Genomic DNA, 13946 nt, shown 5'->3' on the forward strand with positions numbered 1-13946 from the left:
TTCTCCCCACATCTCAGAGTATCACACCAGGCTGCTGCCCGGGTCTTCCCATGCACTTTCAGGAGGCCCAAAGAGGAAGGGGAGGGAACCAGCACTCTCTTAGAAGCAAATCAGGCCTGCTTCCCAGGGTCCAGCAGGTTCAATCCTCCATCCTCTGCCCAGTCCATCGTCCGAGGGCATCACGGTGTTCTAGGCACAGCCCTGTGAAGAGGTCTGCGGGGCCCCTCCTTACCCACCAGGCTGACCTAGCAGTTAGGACCCTCTCAAGAGGTCTCAAACCGCCTGTCTAGCCTTGAACCAACCCAACACCTAAGCTGCCAAATTTCAATTGTTTCTTCATCCATTCAACAACTATTTTTTGAGCTCCTACCATGTGCAGGCTCTCCAATGGGGTCCATAATGAGTCCCAACCACCGCCCTACACCCATTGCCCTACAGTCCAATGGGGGAGATGGATCGTAGTCCATAATCACACAAATAACTGTCGACCAGGATAAGTTTTGTGAAGAGGAGACGTATGGGACTATGAGAGCACATAACAGGGTGGGGAGAGGCCTCAGGGAAGATTCCCAGAGAAAGAGGGTAGGTGGGTGTTAGCTTGGCAAAGAGGGGAGAGATGGGGTGCACCGTGCACCAACCTGAGGGGACAGAATCTACCAGGCTCTGAGGTGGGTAAAGAAATGGCAAATGTTAGGAACCTAGGGGAGCCTGTGTGGCCAAGGTACAGAGGTAGGTTGGCAGGGGTGGACCAGGCCTGTCCTTGTGGCTAGGATGGTGTTCAGCCCCTCAAATGAACATGCCCCCTTGCCTCTGGTTTTGTTTGTATGCCTTATCCTCAACAAAGACACTTGTCTTCCCATGCCCTCCTTCGAAAGTCCTATCATTTTGGGCCCAGTTTAGTCACTGCCCACTTCATAAACCCCTCAGATGCCCCTGCCCTCACCCACAATTTAACACACGCCTCCTCCCTGAGACCCTACATCCCTTTGTCTACACTTGGTCCCCTCCAGCTTGCATTAGAGTCCGGGCCAGCTCCCTGAGAGCCCTTATTCCTTACACTGGCCCCACAAGTACTCACTCTACCAGTGATCACTGTTGGCTGAACTGCTGCGATTAGCCATCCCCGGATGTGTGAGTATCTCTCAGGGAGGAGTGAGTGTGTTAAGTTGTGGGTTTCCCTACAGTCTCCCTACAGTGCAGATCTAAGGCCAGGGAGGCAGTTACACAGAATGTGACTTCCTGTCAACCTGTCATAGCCACAAACGCCCAGGTCCAGGAGTTCCTGCAAGATCAAATGAGTCTCTGCCTAGAGCAGATTTTCTCAGCCGTGGCACTGCTGACATTTGAGGCCAGATAAATCTTTGGAACAGGAACTGTCCTTTGTATTGCAGGGTATTTATTAGCATTCCTGGCCTCCACCGACAAGATGCCAATAACATACCCTCTTCCTACTGTGACAACCAAAAATATCTCAGGCATTGCTAAGTGTCTCTTAGAGGCAAAATCGTTCTTGATGAAGAACTACAAGCCTAGAGCTATTCAACAGAATCTCTTATCATCTGCTCGAATGTTGGAGCAGAAATTCCTGGGTTGGATGCTGTGACTCTACAATGACTTACTTGAATGTACAGTCACACAGGTGTTAGAGGTCACTGGAGACTTTAAAGTAACAACCCCCATTATATAGATGATAATAGTGAGGTCCAGAGAGAGGAAGAGACTTTCATGTGAACCAGAGTGAACAGGGGCAGAACAGGACTGGCCTTGTAACTCCCACTCCAGGACTCTCTGCACCTCATCTCCTGGGACCCGGGACCCAGGTCCTGCCTGCTTTCTCAGGTCCCTGCAAGGACTAGCTGCCCCTTCCCATGAAGACACTTGATCCCTCGGTGTCTAAGTCCCTGAGTGGTTCCTGCTGCAGGACCCTGTGCTACATGCTAGAAAGCCCACCTGAGTCTCCACACCCTGCACGATGTCTTTATGGACCCTGACCACGTTGGGAATCTGGACTTTGCACTTGGTTTGAAAATTTGTTGCATGGTATTCCTCTCCCCATTCCCTGGTTAACACATTTCCTAGCATTAAAACTGCCCCCACATTCATATCAGTAGAACAATCAACACCTTTACCTTTCTGCCTGAATTCTCAATCCTAATCTTCCCCATGTGGTGTTTTCAATCCTGGCTCCACTGCTTCCTAAGATTTTACCTTGAGTGAGTCTCTTAACTCTCTGAACCTCAGTTGCCTACCCTGTCAAATCAGCTTTTAATAGTCCCTATATATAGAAGTATGCTAGGTTCCTGACACATGGTAACCTCTTAGTTCATTCATTTAACAAATATCTATTGAGCATCATCTGAGTGCCCGGGACTGCCCTAACAACTGGAGACATAGCAGTGAGCAAGTCAGACAAGTTCCCTGCGCTCATGGAGCGCCCGTCCTCGTGTCTCACTACCTTCTGAGCTCTGCTTCTGACCAGAACTCCACAGAATGCTGAAAGAGTTAAGTGATGAAGTGAACATCTTTGTGATCATGAGAGAGAATGTACAATCAAACCCAGGGCGCAAGTGCCTCCAGGAGGAAGGAGATATTCTTGGTGGTGAAGAAGGGCCTGTCACCCTCCTCCTTAATTATCCCCTTCCCCACCCTCCTGGCTCCTGGGAGAGTGGGAGTAATTGCAGGGTCTTCAAGGACCTGCCTTGAGAGATGCTGAGTGATCCTGGAATGAGGGGGACCAGGCCATCCAATGCTACAGTCATGCTGACGTGGGCTGTGGGTGTTTGGAGAGGATGTCAGCCATGGGGGGCGGGCAGGGAAGGTAGGGGGAGGGAGGTGGTTCTGCTACTACTAAGAGCTTGGCCTGTTATTGCCTTGGACATCCTCCCTGGGTGGGATGATATTTCCCCCGAAATAGCAAGAAAACTGTCCTCCCAGGCAGCACAGGAGTGGTGAGAATTGGCTTAGAGCAGGGATTCCTGGGTTAAACGTCGCACTTCCATTCATGGGCTATGGCCTGAAGAAATTACTTCTTTCTCTGGGTCTCTTCCTTCACCCAGAAAATGAAGATAATTACACTCTCTTTCATTCCCACTGAGGCCATGCTATGCAGCAGGCTCTCTGTGATGTGCTGGCTGCTCAGAGATGAACGAGGCAGGTGTACTTGCTTCCGAGTGGAGTGTACACTATCAGGAAGGGAAGACGGACTTTACTCAAACAGAAGTGCAAATATTCAATGACAAGCTGTGTGATAAGTGCTGTGAAGGGGGGATTTGGGGACAATGGAGTATGTTTTAAGGCTCCTGGTCTAGTCAAGATCTTAAAAGTGAGTAGGAGGTGGGAGGGTGAAGAGGGGAAGGAGGCAGAGAGAACAGCAGGTGCAAAGGCCCACAGTGGGAGGAAGCATTGCATAGTGGAGAAACTGAGGCAAGCCCACATGGCCAATGCTCTGAGAACAAGCATACTCCACAAAGTCCTCATGAATATTCAGGAGATGGATGTGAGGCTGCCAAGTGCCCACAAAGCAGCAAACAGGGGAGACAGTGTTAGGGAGCCTGCAAAGTGCATACACCCAGCCTTGTCGGTTCCATAGCCAGACACAGAACGCACGGGTGCTGGCAACTGGGCGGGGAGGTTCTCTTGGTCAGTTTATTTGTGTTATAATTGCTGTGTGATGGCTTTCTGATGGGCTCTAATTGGGGAAAGTCTGACATCTGTCTGGGTGAGAACTTCTGAGGTCCCAGGAGACAAGAGTAAGTTTTCTTTTATTTAAATTCTGCTGTGCATTCAGTCTTGCAACTGTTTTTGTAAAGATGCCAAAATTTCTCATCTGTTTGTTGTCCAAACCCTTCATTTGGGCTTCACCAGAGAATTAGATCACTGATTTTGTGCAGCAAAATAATAGCCAAAATGCTGCAGGGTCAGGGCAAAACTTACACTGAAATCACAAAGGTTACAGTGGCCAGGCCAGTGGGAGTTTTTCTAAACTCAAAATGTGGCTCATGAGATAAATATTGTTCTTGCTCTAAATGTGCCTATACCTAGGAAAAAGGAAAGAGAGACTTGTCTCTCTCCTTCTGTCTACACTAAACACCCCTAAGTTCTCAGAAAAACACTGGAAACAGGAGTTCAGCTGCACATTTTAAACAGGTCTCTGTTATCATTTGTATATTTAATTAAACCTACCAGGCAGGAAGTCATTTATGAAATCCTAGGACAAACTCTGTTCTGCTGAGGAATATATTATAACAAATTGTAGGTCCTAATAATAATAATACTAGTAATAATAGAGAAATAAAATACCTTAATATTTATTGAACGCCTAGTCTGTGCCACACACTGAGTTTTAACTGCAATATACCATTTTATCATTACAGCCCTATGGACCAAAAGCCATTAATATCTGCATTTTAGAGAATAAGAAAGTTTAGAGAGGTTATGTCCCTGGGCCAAGGTTAGCCAGCCTGTTTTGCTAGGGGGTCAGTCCATCTTCTTTCATTTATTATTAGAATTCTTAACCTGTGGTTCATAGTTGGCCTCCTGAATTCAGCGAATCCCCTGAAATCACTTGCCAAAGTTTGCATGTAGGTGTTTCTTTAAGGAGAGGGTCTGTAGCTTTCATCAAATTGCCAGGTGCCCGTGGCCCAAAATGAAGTGAAGAGCCCAGGTTCCGTGGTAATGCAAATCCAAAGCGGTGCCCTGGAAGCCTTCTTTGATAATCACACCATACCCCTCTCTTGTATAACTGAGTCTATTTCAGATCACTTTCTTTTTTTTTTTTTTTAGTTCAGATAACACAAGGGCCTGGTACCAGGAAGTGTGTCTGTCTGCACAGCTGGATTGATATTTAGTAGAGGCCTCACTGTCCTCTGACAGGTGCCATAGAATAGCTGAGCAATAGATGTCTAGGAGAGGTGTCGTCTGTTGTTATGGCTTATGGAATGCCAGCCCTCAGACTAACCTACACATCTCATCAAACCACACTTTAAAGGGCACTAACGTAATAGCGGTTGCTATAATTTAGTAGTTTAGCATTGTTATTTTGAATTGGATCTCTCTCCTGACAGCTTAGGTTGTAGGAGTTATGCTTAAAAACTTTAAATCTTATGTTTTCCCAATCCTGCTACATAATTTTAGACTCTTCAAACATATCCTGCTACTGTGCTAAATTGATATTTCCTAAAGTCTGACTCTACTAAGCATATTTCATTTTAAACAGAGTACATTTTAATTTTTGAGGAGCTGCAATTTTTTTTATTTTTAGGGTTACCACACATCTCGAATCCTATAGATATTACAGTGTAGTAACTTTAAGTTTGTATTTTAAAGGTTGCTTCCAACTTGCTCCTCTCAGATTGCCACCGACACAAGACAATGTGGCCATTTTCTCACCAGTTACATGTCACATCCACTTCACCAGCCAATTTGTCCATGTTGATCGAAATTAGGTCCACAGTAGCAATTTCCCTGGTTGTTTCCTCTATTTTCTGGGAAACAAAATTGCCTGCAGGGCAAGTCAGGAACTTGTCAGATACTCACATTTTAGCTCAATGAGATGTTTTATTGCTCTGGACTTTTTAGGTGGCAGAAACCCAACTCAAATGACATTAGGCACAAGAGGATTGAACAGCTCACAAAACTGAGGAGCAGCACAGCTGGGGTGAGAGGCCCCCGGTGTCAGCAGGTGGTTCTTCTCCCTGCTGCTTTTTGTGTGTGGCCTCCATGAGAGGTGGGGTGGCATGGCCAGCCCCTGACACCATGGGTGCAGAGGGGTGGAGTTCTCTGCAAGGTTCAACTGAGGAGTTCCTGAGAGACTCCCAGAAGCCTGACTTTGGTCACATGGCCACACCTAGCCAGGGTGGGGAGAGAGTGATTGGCAGGTCGGCAAAACATCTAAGCTCCCTAAACCCTAATTCATCTGAGAACAGGGATAACCATAGGCCCCACCTCACCGAGCTGCTGTGAGGATTAAAGGAGTGAATACATGGTAAAGGCTTAGTACAGACCCCGGCACCACCAGCTCTGCCGGTGTGAGCTCATAATAAACACCCAGTGATGTAGAAATAACTATTCCCCATGATGCCATGCACTGACAATGTTGGCTTTTGTCAATAGATCATCACTGTTAATAACACTTAGCACAGGGCTCAGCATATGTGCTCGTAAATGTTATCATTATTACTTATCTTGATTATTTTTATTATCATTATTAGTTATCATTTTTCAGTTGAGTACTATTGTTATACAGTGTATAGCATAAGGGCTGGCACAGGCACTCTCTAAATATTATCTATATAATAATAAGAAGAAGAAGAATAAAAATACTTAGTGCGTGACACACACTAAGCACTCAACACATTTTAATTACTGTCCTAACTGTTCTTTTCAGCAGTTATTATTTCCTGTGAATTACTCAGTACTGCAGTTCTCCTTTCCTCATCCCACTGCATATCCTCCATGGTAACCAGCTTCATGGTAGCTAAGCAGGTTTGCCCCTCAATCTTTATTAAGCTTCAAGCCCACTTGATCATGTCAGTTCCAGGCAAGCTGGTCTTTTCCACAGCTCCCGAGGTGCCCTCGTCCCTGGGCAGAAGCCCAGCCTCCCAGAAGGGCACACTGGCAGCCAAGTCAGGCTTCTGCTTAGAGATCCACCTGCACCGCCAGTCCTCTGCTTGCTGCAAGCCCCTCGCTCACCTGCTCACCTGGAAGAGTAAACACCACCCCCCCCCCTGCAGTGTCTCCTTACTGCTTTCCCTTCCCCAAACTGGATCTGGCAGACAGCTTTTATTTGGTAGGAGAAGGAAAATAATAATAATAATAACGAAAACAACTAACGCTTACATAGTGCCTACACCAAGGCAGACGCTATTCGAAGTGCATGTACAGCGGTCCACCCTTATCTGCAGGGGATACGTTCCAAGATGCCCTGTGGATGTCTGAAACCACGGAGAGTACCAAAACCTATATACGCCAAGTTTTTTCCTACACATACCCACCATGTAAAAGTCACATAACATCAAATTAACCACTTTAAAGTGTTCAATTCAGTGACATTTAGTACATTCACAATGCTATGCAACTAAATGCCCTCACCCCAAAAGGAAACCGAACCCATTAAGCAGTTGCTCTTCATATCCTTTCCCCTTAGCCCCCGGCAACCACCAACCTGCTTTCTGTTTCTATAGGTTTACCTATTCTGGATATTTCATTTAGATGGAATCATCTAATACGTGGCCTTTTGTGTCTGGCTTCTTTCACTTAGCATAGTGTTTTCTACGTTCATCCATGTTGTAGCATGTGTCAATGCTTCATTCCTATTTATGGCTGAATAATATTCCAGTCTATGGATTCACCACAGTTGTTTATCTGGGCAGGGACTTTAAAGGAGCCGTTCCAAGACCCTAGCAAGTCTATGTCACAAAGGTAGTGCTGCCAACGTAAAGGCAGAACTCAGAAATTCCACCCTATTGTGGTCAAGAGAAACCCAGGCAAGAAACCTGCTGAGGAAGAACAGGCTGGCTAGGATCAGGGCTGAAAACTCCATCGCCTGCTTAAATTGCTTAGATGAGTGAGAAGGGCCGGAGGCAGACAGCAGGGAGGGTCACGGGCCACCTGCCGGGCCTTAGCGCATTCATATTCAAAAATACTTAAGAAAACACTGTGCTGCCTACATGGAACCTTCCCTGGGCCAGCTCCAGTCACTGCTCTATTTGTAACCCCAGCTGGGCATTCAGGAAAACTGTGGCACCAGTTCCAGTTTTGGCATAAATATCCACTAATATAAAAAAAAGTAAATGAGTTGGCAAATTGAATTTCAAGGTCCAACAGAGAGGTGAGTGGGTTCCCAAACATTAAATAAGTCCAAAACGTTACAGGTGCCATAACCAGTCAGATAAGACTGAATGCTGACTCTGCTACAGACTAAAAACAGCCTTAATACCTGGCCCAAGGACAGTCTTAGAGAATTAGATCTCTATCTCTGATTCAGCTGACACAGAAATGGCTAATCCTTCACTTCCATAACCTTTACAGGAGGTTTTAACTGCAGAACTTGGAATTGTGGGTGACAGTCTCAGAGGATGAGAGTGACTTGTGGAACCAGGAGTCTTGTAACAAGCAAAACATGTTGAATTTTTACAAGTTAAAAGAGTTCCATCTTGTAAAACTGATTTCTTTATCCCATGGCATTCCAGGGGAACAGATTTGGAGTGTTAAACGGTATTTAGCCCTGTGGTTCTCCAGTTTAGTCATAAATCACCTTGGGGAGCTTGTTAAAATCCAGATTCCCAGGCCCCGACTCCAGGACACGGACCTCAGGAGCTCTTCTGGGGCGCCAGGAATCTGTGTTTTACTAGGCCCACAAGTCACACTTCAACAAACCCCAATCTAGGGAATGTTCTTGTAGACAATCTGAAATTGTAGCTGTTGAATCAGAGTCTAGATTCTACCTCTTGTCCAAATCTCTGGGCCGGCTTAGAGAATTTTACTGGCCTAAAATAGAATTTCATGTTTATTCATTCATTCAGTGAGTATTAATTAAGGATCTGCTGTCCCTGCAGGTGCATCAGTAGAAAGGACAGAAATGAATCCCGCTTCTTATAGAATTTATATTGGATGGGGTAAATAATTATTTTTCCATACAAAGAAGCCTGTTAAGATAGAAACATAAAATCTCCATGGTTGGGCGGGATAGTAAATGTTCATGAGTGTCACTACCACATGACATATCTCCTCAACAATATCCCTGCTGAGCATCTACACACCCAGTGTTTGCTGAAATACTTGCAGGAACGGGAAACTTACTTGCAGAATGAGCCCAGTCAAACTTCAGACATGAAATTTTCCTTCCCTGAAACTTTTGCCTTTGGTCCTTGTTCTCCTTTATAAGACATGATGATGAATGAGGTAATCCCTCTCCCCACAGAGAAGCATTAAAATACTCCAAAAAAAATCCTTTTCACCCTTTTGTTATGGTTACCATCACCCTCTGGATGCGTATCACCGTGTCTTTTTTTAAAATACAAAGATGAAAGCCAACCAGTCATTCATCTGTTTCTTTATTAAACTCACGTGAGCCAGGCACTGTTTAAGGCTCTGGGGATAAAGCTCACAGAAGAGAATGACCTCCCTCTTCACTCTGGATGCTACCTTTCTGTTAATGTCACATTGTAGAGCTATTAACTCACAGCGGAAGCTCAGCAGACCATAATTTCATAGGGGTCCTTCATGAACAAATCATCTTTTCTTACCTTCACTTATCTAAGTTTATTGCTATCTATCAACAAACGCCTCCCCTCTTTAATTGAAATGATCTTCTGCCAACTCCCCAAACTTTTTTTTTCATTTTCAGTTATATTTTCTTTCTCCCTTTGATTCTCACCCCTCACATCTTATAAACCTGCTTTCCTGTGTATGGGGTGCTGAAGCCATTTGTGGCTCAGCTTTATTTCAGAGCAGATATGCCAATGGCATGGAGAGACCATCTCATCTAACCCCCTCCCCTTACATATGATTTCCCCCATGAGAACGTCTGCCTGACTTTTTACCTTTCCTATGCCTCTTGTGCTTAATCTCGTGACCTGAGACATCTGTGTCCACCTCATCCATTTCCTACAGTGATCATCCATTGTGCTTCCTCCAGAGCCACAGGGGTAAACAACTCCTGGTGGCTTCAGCAGCAACTCACAGAGGACCCGGAAATGCTCTAACTCCCCAAAGCAAGGATCCCCACCCACCGCTTGGCAGTAGACACACCCTGAAGTTTCTGTATGAAGCCGCAGACCCAGAGTCCCTCTACTGGGCTCTGAGAGCCACTGCACTTGACATAGAAGGAATTAAACATGTGTTGAATCATTAGGAACACCCAAGACTGTCAGCAAACAAGAATCTAAGATCACTATCCCACAAATGACAAAATGGCTCTAGAATTATGGAGATAAAAACAATCTCCAAGACCACCCAGATCTCACCTCCTTGTTATTCAGATGAAGAAATTGGGGCCCCAAAAAGGAGGTGTTAGAGACTGAGCAAACACAAGAACCCAGGGCTCCTTATTCCAGGTCCATCCCCTCTTCATCACACTTTTGGGTCTAACTGTTCAACCTTAAATCAACCTCCTGTCACTTAGCCAGTATTCCAGTCCTGGGGTTCCAGGCAACAAACCATAATGGTGAGTATATCCCAACAACAAAGCCAGACAAACAAATGCCATCTGGGTGCTCAGGAATCCAGCCATTTGCTGGCTCCTTTCCTTTCAGGGCTGGTTACTACAAGGGGAATGGCACCAGTGGGATAATATGTTCCTATTTTTTTCTTCTAATCCAGGACATCTGTCCCTTCTTTGGGGAATGTGTAATATTTGGGGCTCCTCACCATGTGACCAGCCACCTGTTGCTCATGCCTTTCCAAATCGGCCTCTCAGTTTGGGGCTAGCCAACTGGCTTCACACCCACAATGAAATGCAATATTCTAAATTTGAAGAGTCTGGAGTCTTTTAGGAATTAGCAGGTCAAGTCAGTGCTCTTAAGCAGAATATACATCATGACACTTCTTCCCCTTAAATGTCATAGCTCTGGTAGACTGTCACGAATCTTTGAAGAGAACGGAAGGCTGGAGTTCACTACAGTCTGCCACCTTCTTTCACCTCCACTGCCATTCATTCATTCATTCAACATACATTTATTGACCACCTGCTATGTGTCACTCACTGCCAGTCGTCCACTCATCTATTCACTCCCACAAACATGTACGGAGACTCCACTGAGAGCAAAGTCCCATGCTGGATGCTGCGGGAGATCCAGCAATGAATAAAGCCCAGCTCCTGCCCAGAAGGAACTCTTTAATTTAGTTGGGGTGATAAATCCACAAGCTACTATGAGTTAAGGCCATACGTGCTAAGAGAGATACAAAGAACTATGGATCACAGAGGAGCAAGAAGTCACTCTCAGCTGGCAGGTAAGAAAGTTTGCAAGAAGATGTCATGTCAGGCATTAACCCTGAGGAATGGGTAGGATTTGGACAGGCAGAACGAGGGCAGGGCTGGCTGAATCCCTGTAGAGCAGAGAGCCAGGAAAAGCAAGGGCCCTCCTGGCTGCTGTGTAGGGTTCCTATGCTGTTGAGGGAGTAAATGGAGATGGGAGAGGGTGGGGAGAGACTTGAACGCTGGTAGGTGTGAAAGGTCTGAGCCTCTGTTACTTTCCTGGCCCCTAGGTTCTGAGGTTTGGCACCCAATCTGCAAACAGGCAGCCCGAGCAGAGAAGAAGTTAAAGGTAAGTGAGCCCAGCTACTCTTTGCCACAGGCTGGGAGCACTGGGCTTTAATAGAGTGCATGCTCCCAAATGTGTGCTGCACAACCACCTCACAGAGCGGGATTAAGACACTGGATGTGAGAGCACTTTGAAAACTGTTCAGCAGTGTCTTAATGTGAGTTTTAAGCGTTTCTGGGGTGAGGCTATACCCTAACCATTGCTTACCAAGATGGCAACTTCTCTGAGATGCCCCGATCTAAGGTCATTTATTAATAGTAATAATAGTTAACATTGTCACAGGGATTGAGAGTTTGCAAAAGATCTTCACAGCCACTGTCTGATTTGATTTATTTGACTCTGGGGCAGGTCGGGAAGGAATTTTATCTTTGCTTTGCTTGTGAGAAGACCGAGGTCTAAAGAGGGCGGGGATTTGCCCACAGTGATGCAGCCAGGCAGAAGCACAGCCGGTCTCCAGGCACACGCTGGACCAGTGTCCCTCTGAATTACTGTGACTCTGGGTTCTTGATCCAAGAACTGCAGAGAGGGGCCCTGTTCCTGGTCCTTGATGCTGCGCAGGAGATACCTGGAGTGTATGTGTGTAGGGGGCGGGGGGGTCACTCGATGATCTCCAAGGTGCCCCTGCACTCTGGCCCTCAGAGCAACTTGGGCTCTTAGGACCTTGTTAAAAGTTACAGAGTCTCAGGTAAAAACACATGCATACAATTTCTGACCAGCTGGTGAAATGTTGTCTCCTTTGCCATCTCATCCATCTAATGTAAGTTTTAGGAAAGAGACGGTTTATGGATGTATAATTTTTTTGGTCCAGGAGTGGGGTTTTTTTCCTGTTTCTTCCAAGCCTCTCTCTTTTAAGGTGTAAGAAGACCTAATCATCCTTTTCTTCCTCTATGTCCTCCTTTTTGGTGGCATTTCTCAAATTTCAGTCACCCTACAACCCTGGTGCTTTTTGCCATAGCTGTGTGCCCCCTGTATCACTATATAATTAACATTTTTCTTTTTCTTTATATCAACTCACTACTTTTTACTTAACTAAACTTATTTTAAAATAAAACTTTATAGCACCATGTGGAAAACCAGTATTACTTGCTATAAATAGAAGGTAACCATAAAATAAATTAGATGAAAATGAAATAATTCTTAAAAATACAATTCTCAAGAATAATTCTTGGACCAGCTGTATCACGTTGCCTGTACTCTTTGTTAAAAAGGCAGAGGAGGGGGTGTTGGGGAATTAGCAATTGTCAAGACAGTTGTTGAAATGTATTAGCACAAAATTAAGACTTGCTCCTTGATCTGCGAGGACTGAAATAGAACTTCACATTTTACTCTCTTACTCTAGGATTCTGTATTACCAACTGTTCCACCTAAATTCATCTCCACTAGAGCCACACTAGTTCACAAAGCACTGCTATACAGCCCCACTCAGAATGCTTTAAGTTGTAGGATGAGAGATCTGAAAGGGAATTTAGCAATCCTGAAAACCAACCCCTTCATTTTATAGATCAGAAATTCAAGATCCCTAAAATTACATCGTTCATTAGTGGTCCTTAATGCTCAATCTGTTTACTTTTTAACCACACCATGCTGCCACTCTCTGATGCACTGAGATTGACACAGTGTTGTTCTGCTAAGGAAGCCATTAGTCCATCATTGCCATTGTTTAGAGAAAGATTTTTAAGTTTATCATTTAGGTTGATGTCAATTTGCAGTGGATATACTATAAACACTAGGTATATTGTGCAATTACATGAAGTTTAACCTACTTTTATATTTTGTATGAGCAAACTACTAAGGAATAGTACTAACCAATTTTATTCATTTAAAGTAAATACATTATTGGCTGGGATTACCTCAAATAAAAAGTTTGAGTAACTTCCTATCTAAAAGGCCAATTACAAATATGTAAAAACAAATCCATATTCAGTCCAATAGCCTGAAGTCCCGTGCATTTCTGACTTCATTCACACTCAGACATTGATTTAAAAGGCAGTAAAGAGAAAGTATAAAATAGCCAGAGTGCTTTTAATAGTATTGCTAATGTTCCCTGAAGAGCTGGGTTCTTATACCCTGTCTCTCCCCCTTCCCACCAAGTTGGGGTGAGCTCCTCACCCCTTCTGTCTTTGTCTCTCCCACAGCACAGGCGAACGTCTGAAACTTCCATCTCACCCCCTGGATCCAGCATTGGGTCACCCAACCGAGTCATCTGCGTATGTATCGCTTCTCAGCACAGAGAGGACTTTCTTATCCCCGAGCCTGGAATCTAAGGAGGTTCTTAGGACAGAGACAGCTGTCAGGTTTTCATCCAGCTGGTGTCCACTGCTGTCCAGTGTGCCAACACATGCTAGGCTCTGTGCTGGGTCCTGAGGATATGGTGGGACAGGGAGGACATAGCCCCTGCCCTTGGGAACACACAGCTTAGTGACAGAGTTATAGGGATAATATCGAGATCAGGAGGAACATGAGAAAGAAAGTGTAGCAACAGCAAGAGCCCTGGATGAGCTCTGAAACAGTGCAATGCCCACCCTTCCCATTACTTAACTGAGACAAAGGGCAAGAGAAAAATTGGGGATTGAGTCCTATTCAGAGTGGGTACTGAATGGGATGTCAATGTGGAGACAGCGGTGTGAGGTAAAGCGGCAGAAAGGAAGAAGCAGCCATATGAATGTGGAAACACAGCCGTAAAGG

At 45.2% G+C, this 13946-nt stretch overlaps 1 protein-coding gene across 6 annotated transcripts in view; it reads left to right on the top strand.

The window, feature by feature from the left end:
* ABLIM3 (actin binding LIM protein family member 3) overlaps positions 1-13946 on the top strand; it is a 104818-nt gene that overhangs the window by 68635 nt on the left and 22237 nt on the right. For 5 of the 6 annotated variants that reach the window (XR_009453095.1, XM_059698851.1, XM_059698852.1 and 2 more), the window contains exons 9-10: positions 11206-11264; positions 13397-13468. Coding sequence is in view for 5 of the 6 variants with exons in the window: in XM_059698851.1 (XP_059554834.1) it covers positions 11206-11264; positions 13397-13468 (131 nt within the window). In the remaining variant the exon portion in view is untranslated. The remainder of the gene's footprint in view (positions 1-11205; positions 11265-13396; positions 13469-13946) is intronic. The other variant, XM_059698853.1, reaches the window with a different exon arrangement.

Source organism: Myotis daubentonii, chromosome 5 (assembly GCF_963259705.1).
Source record: "Myotis daubentonii chromosome 5, mMyoDau2.1, whole genome shotgun sequence".
Classification (NCBI taxonomy): domain Eukaryota; kingdom Metazoa; phylum Chordata; class Mammalia; order Chiroptera; family Vespertilionidae; genus Myotis; species Myotis daubentonii.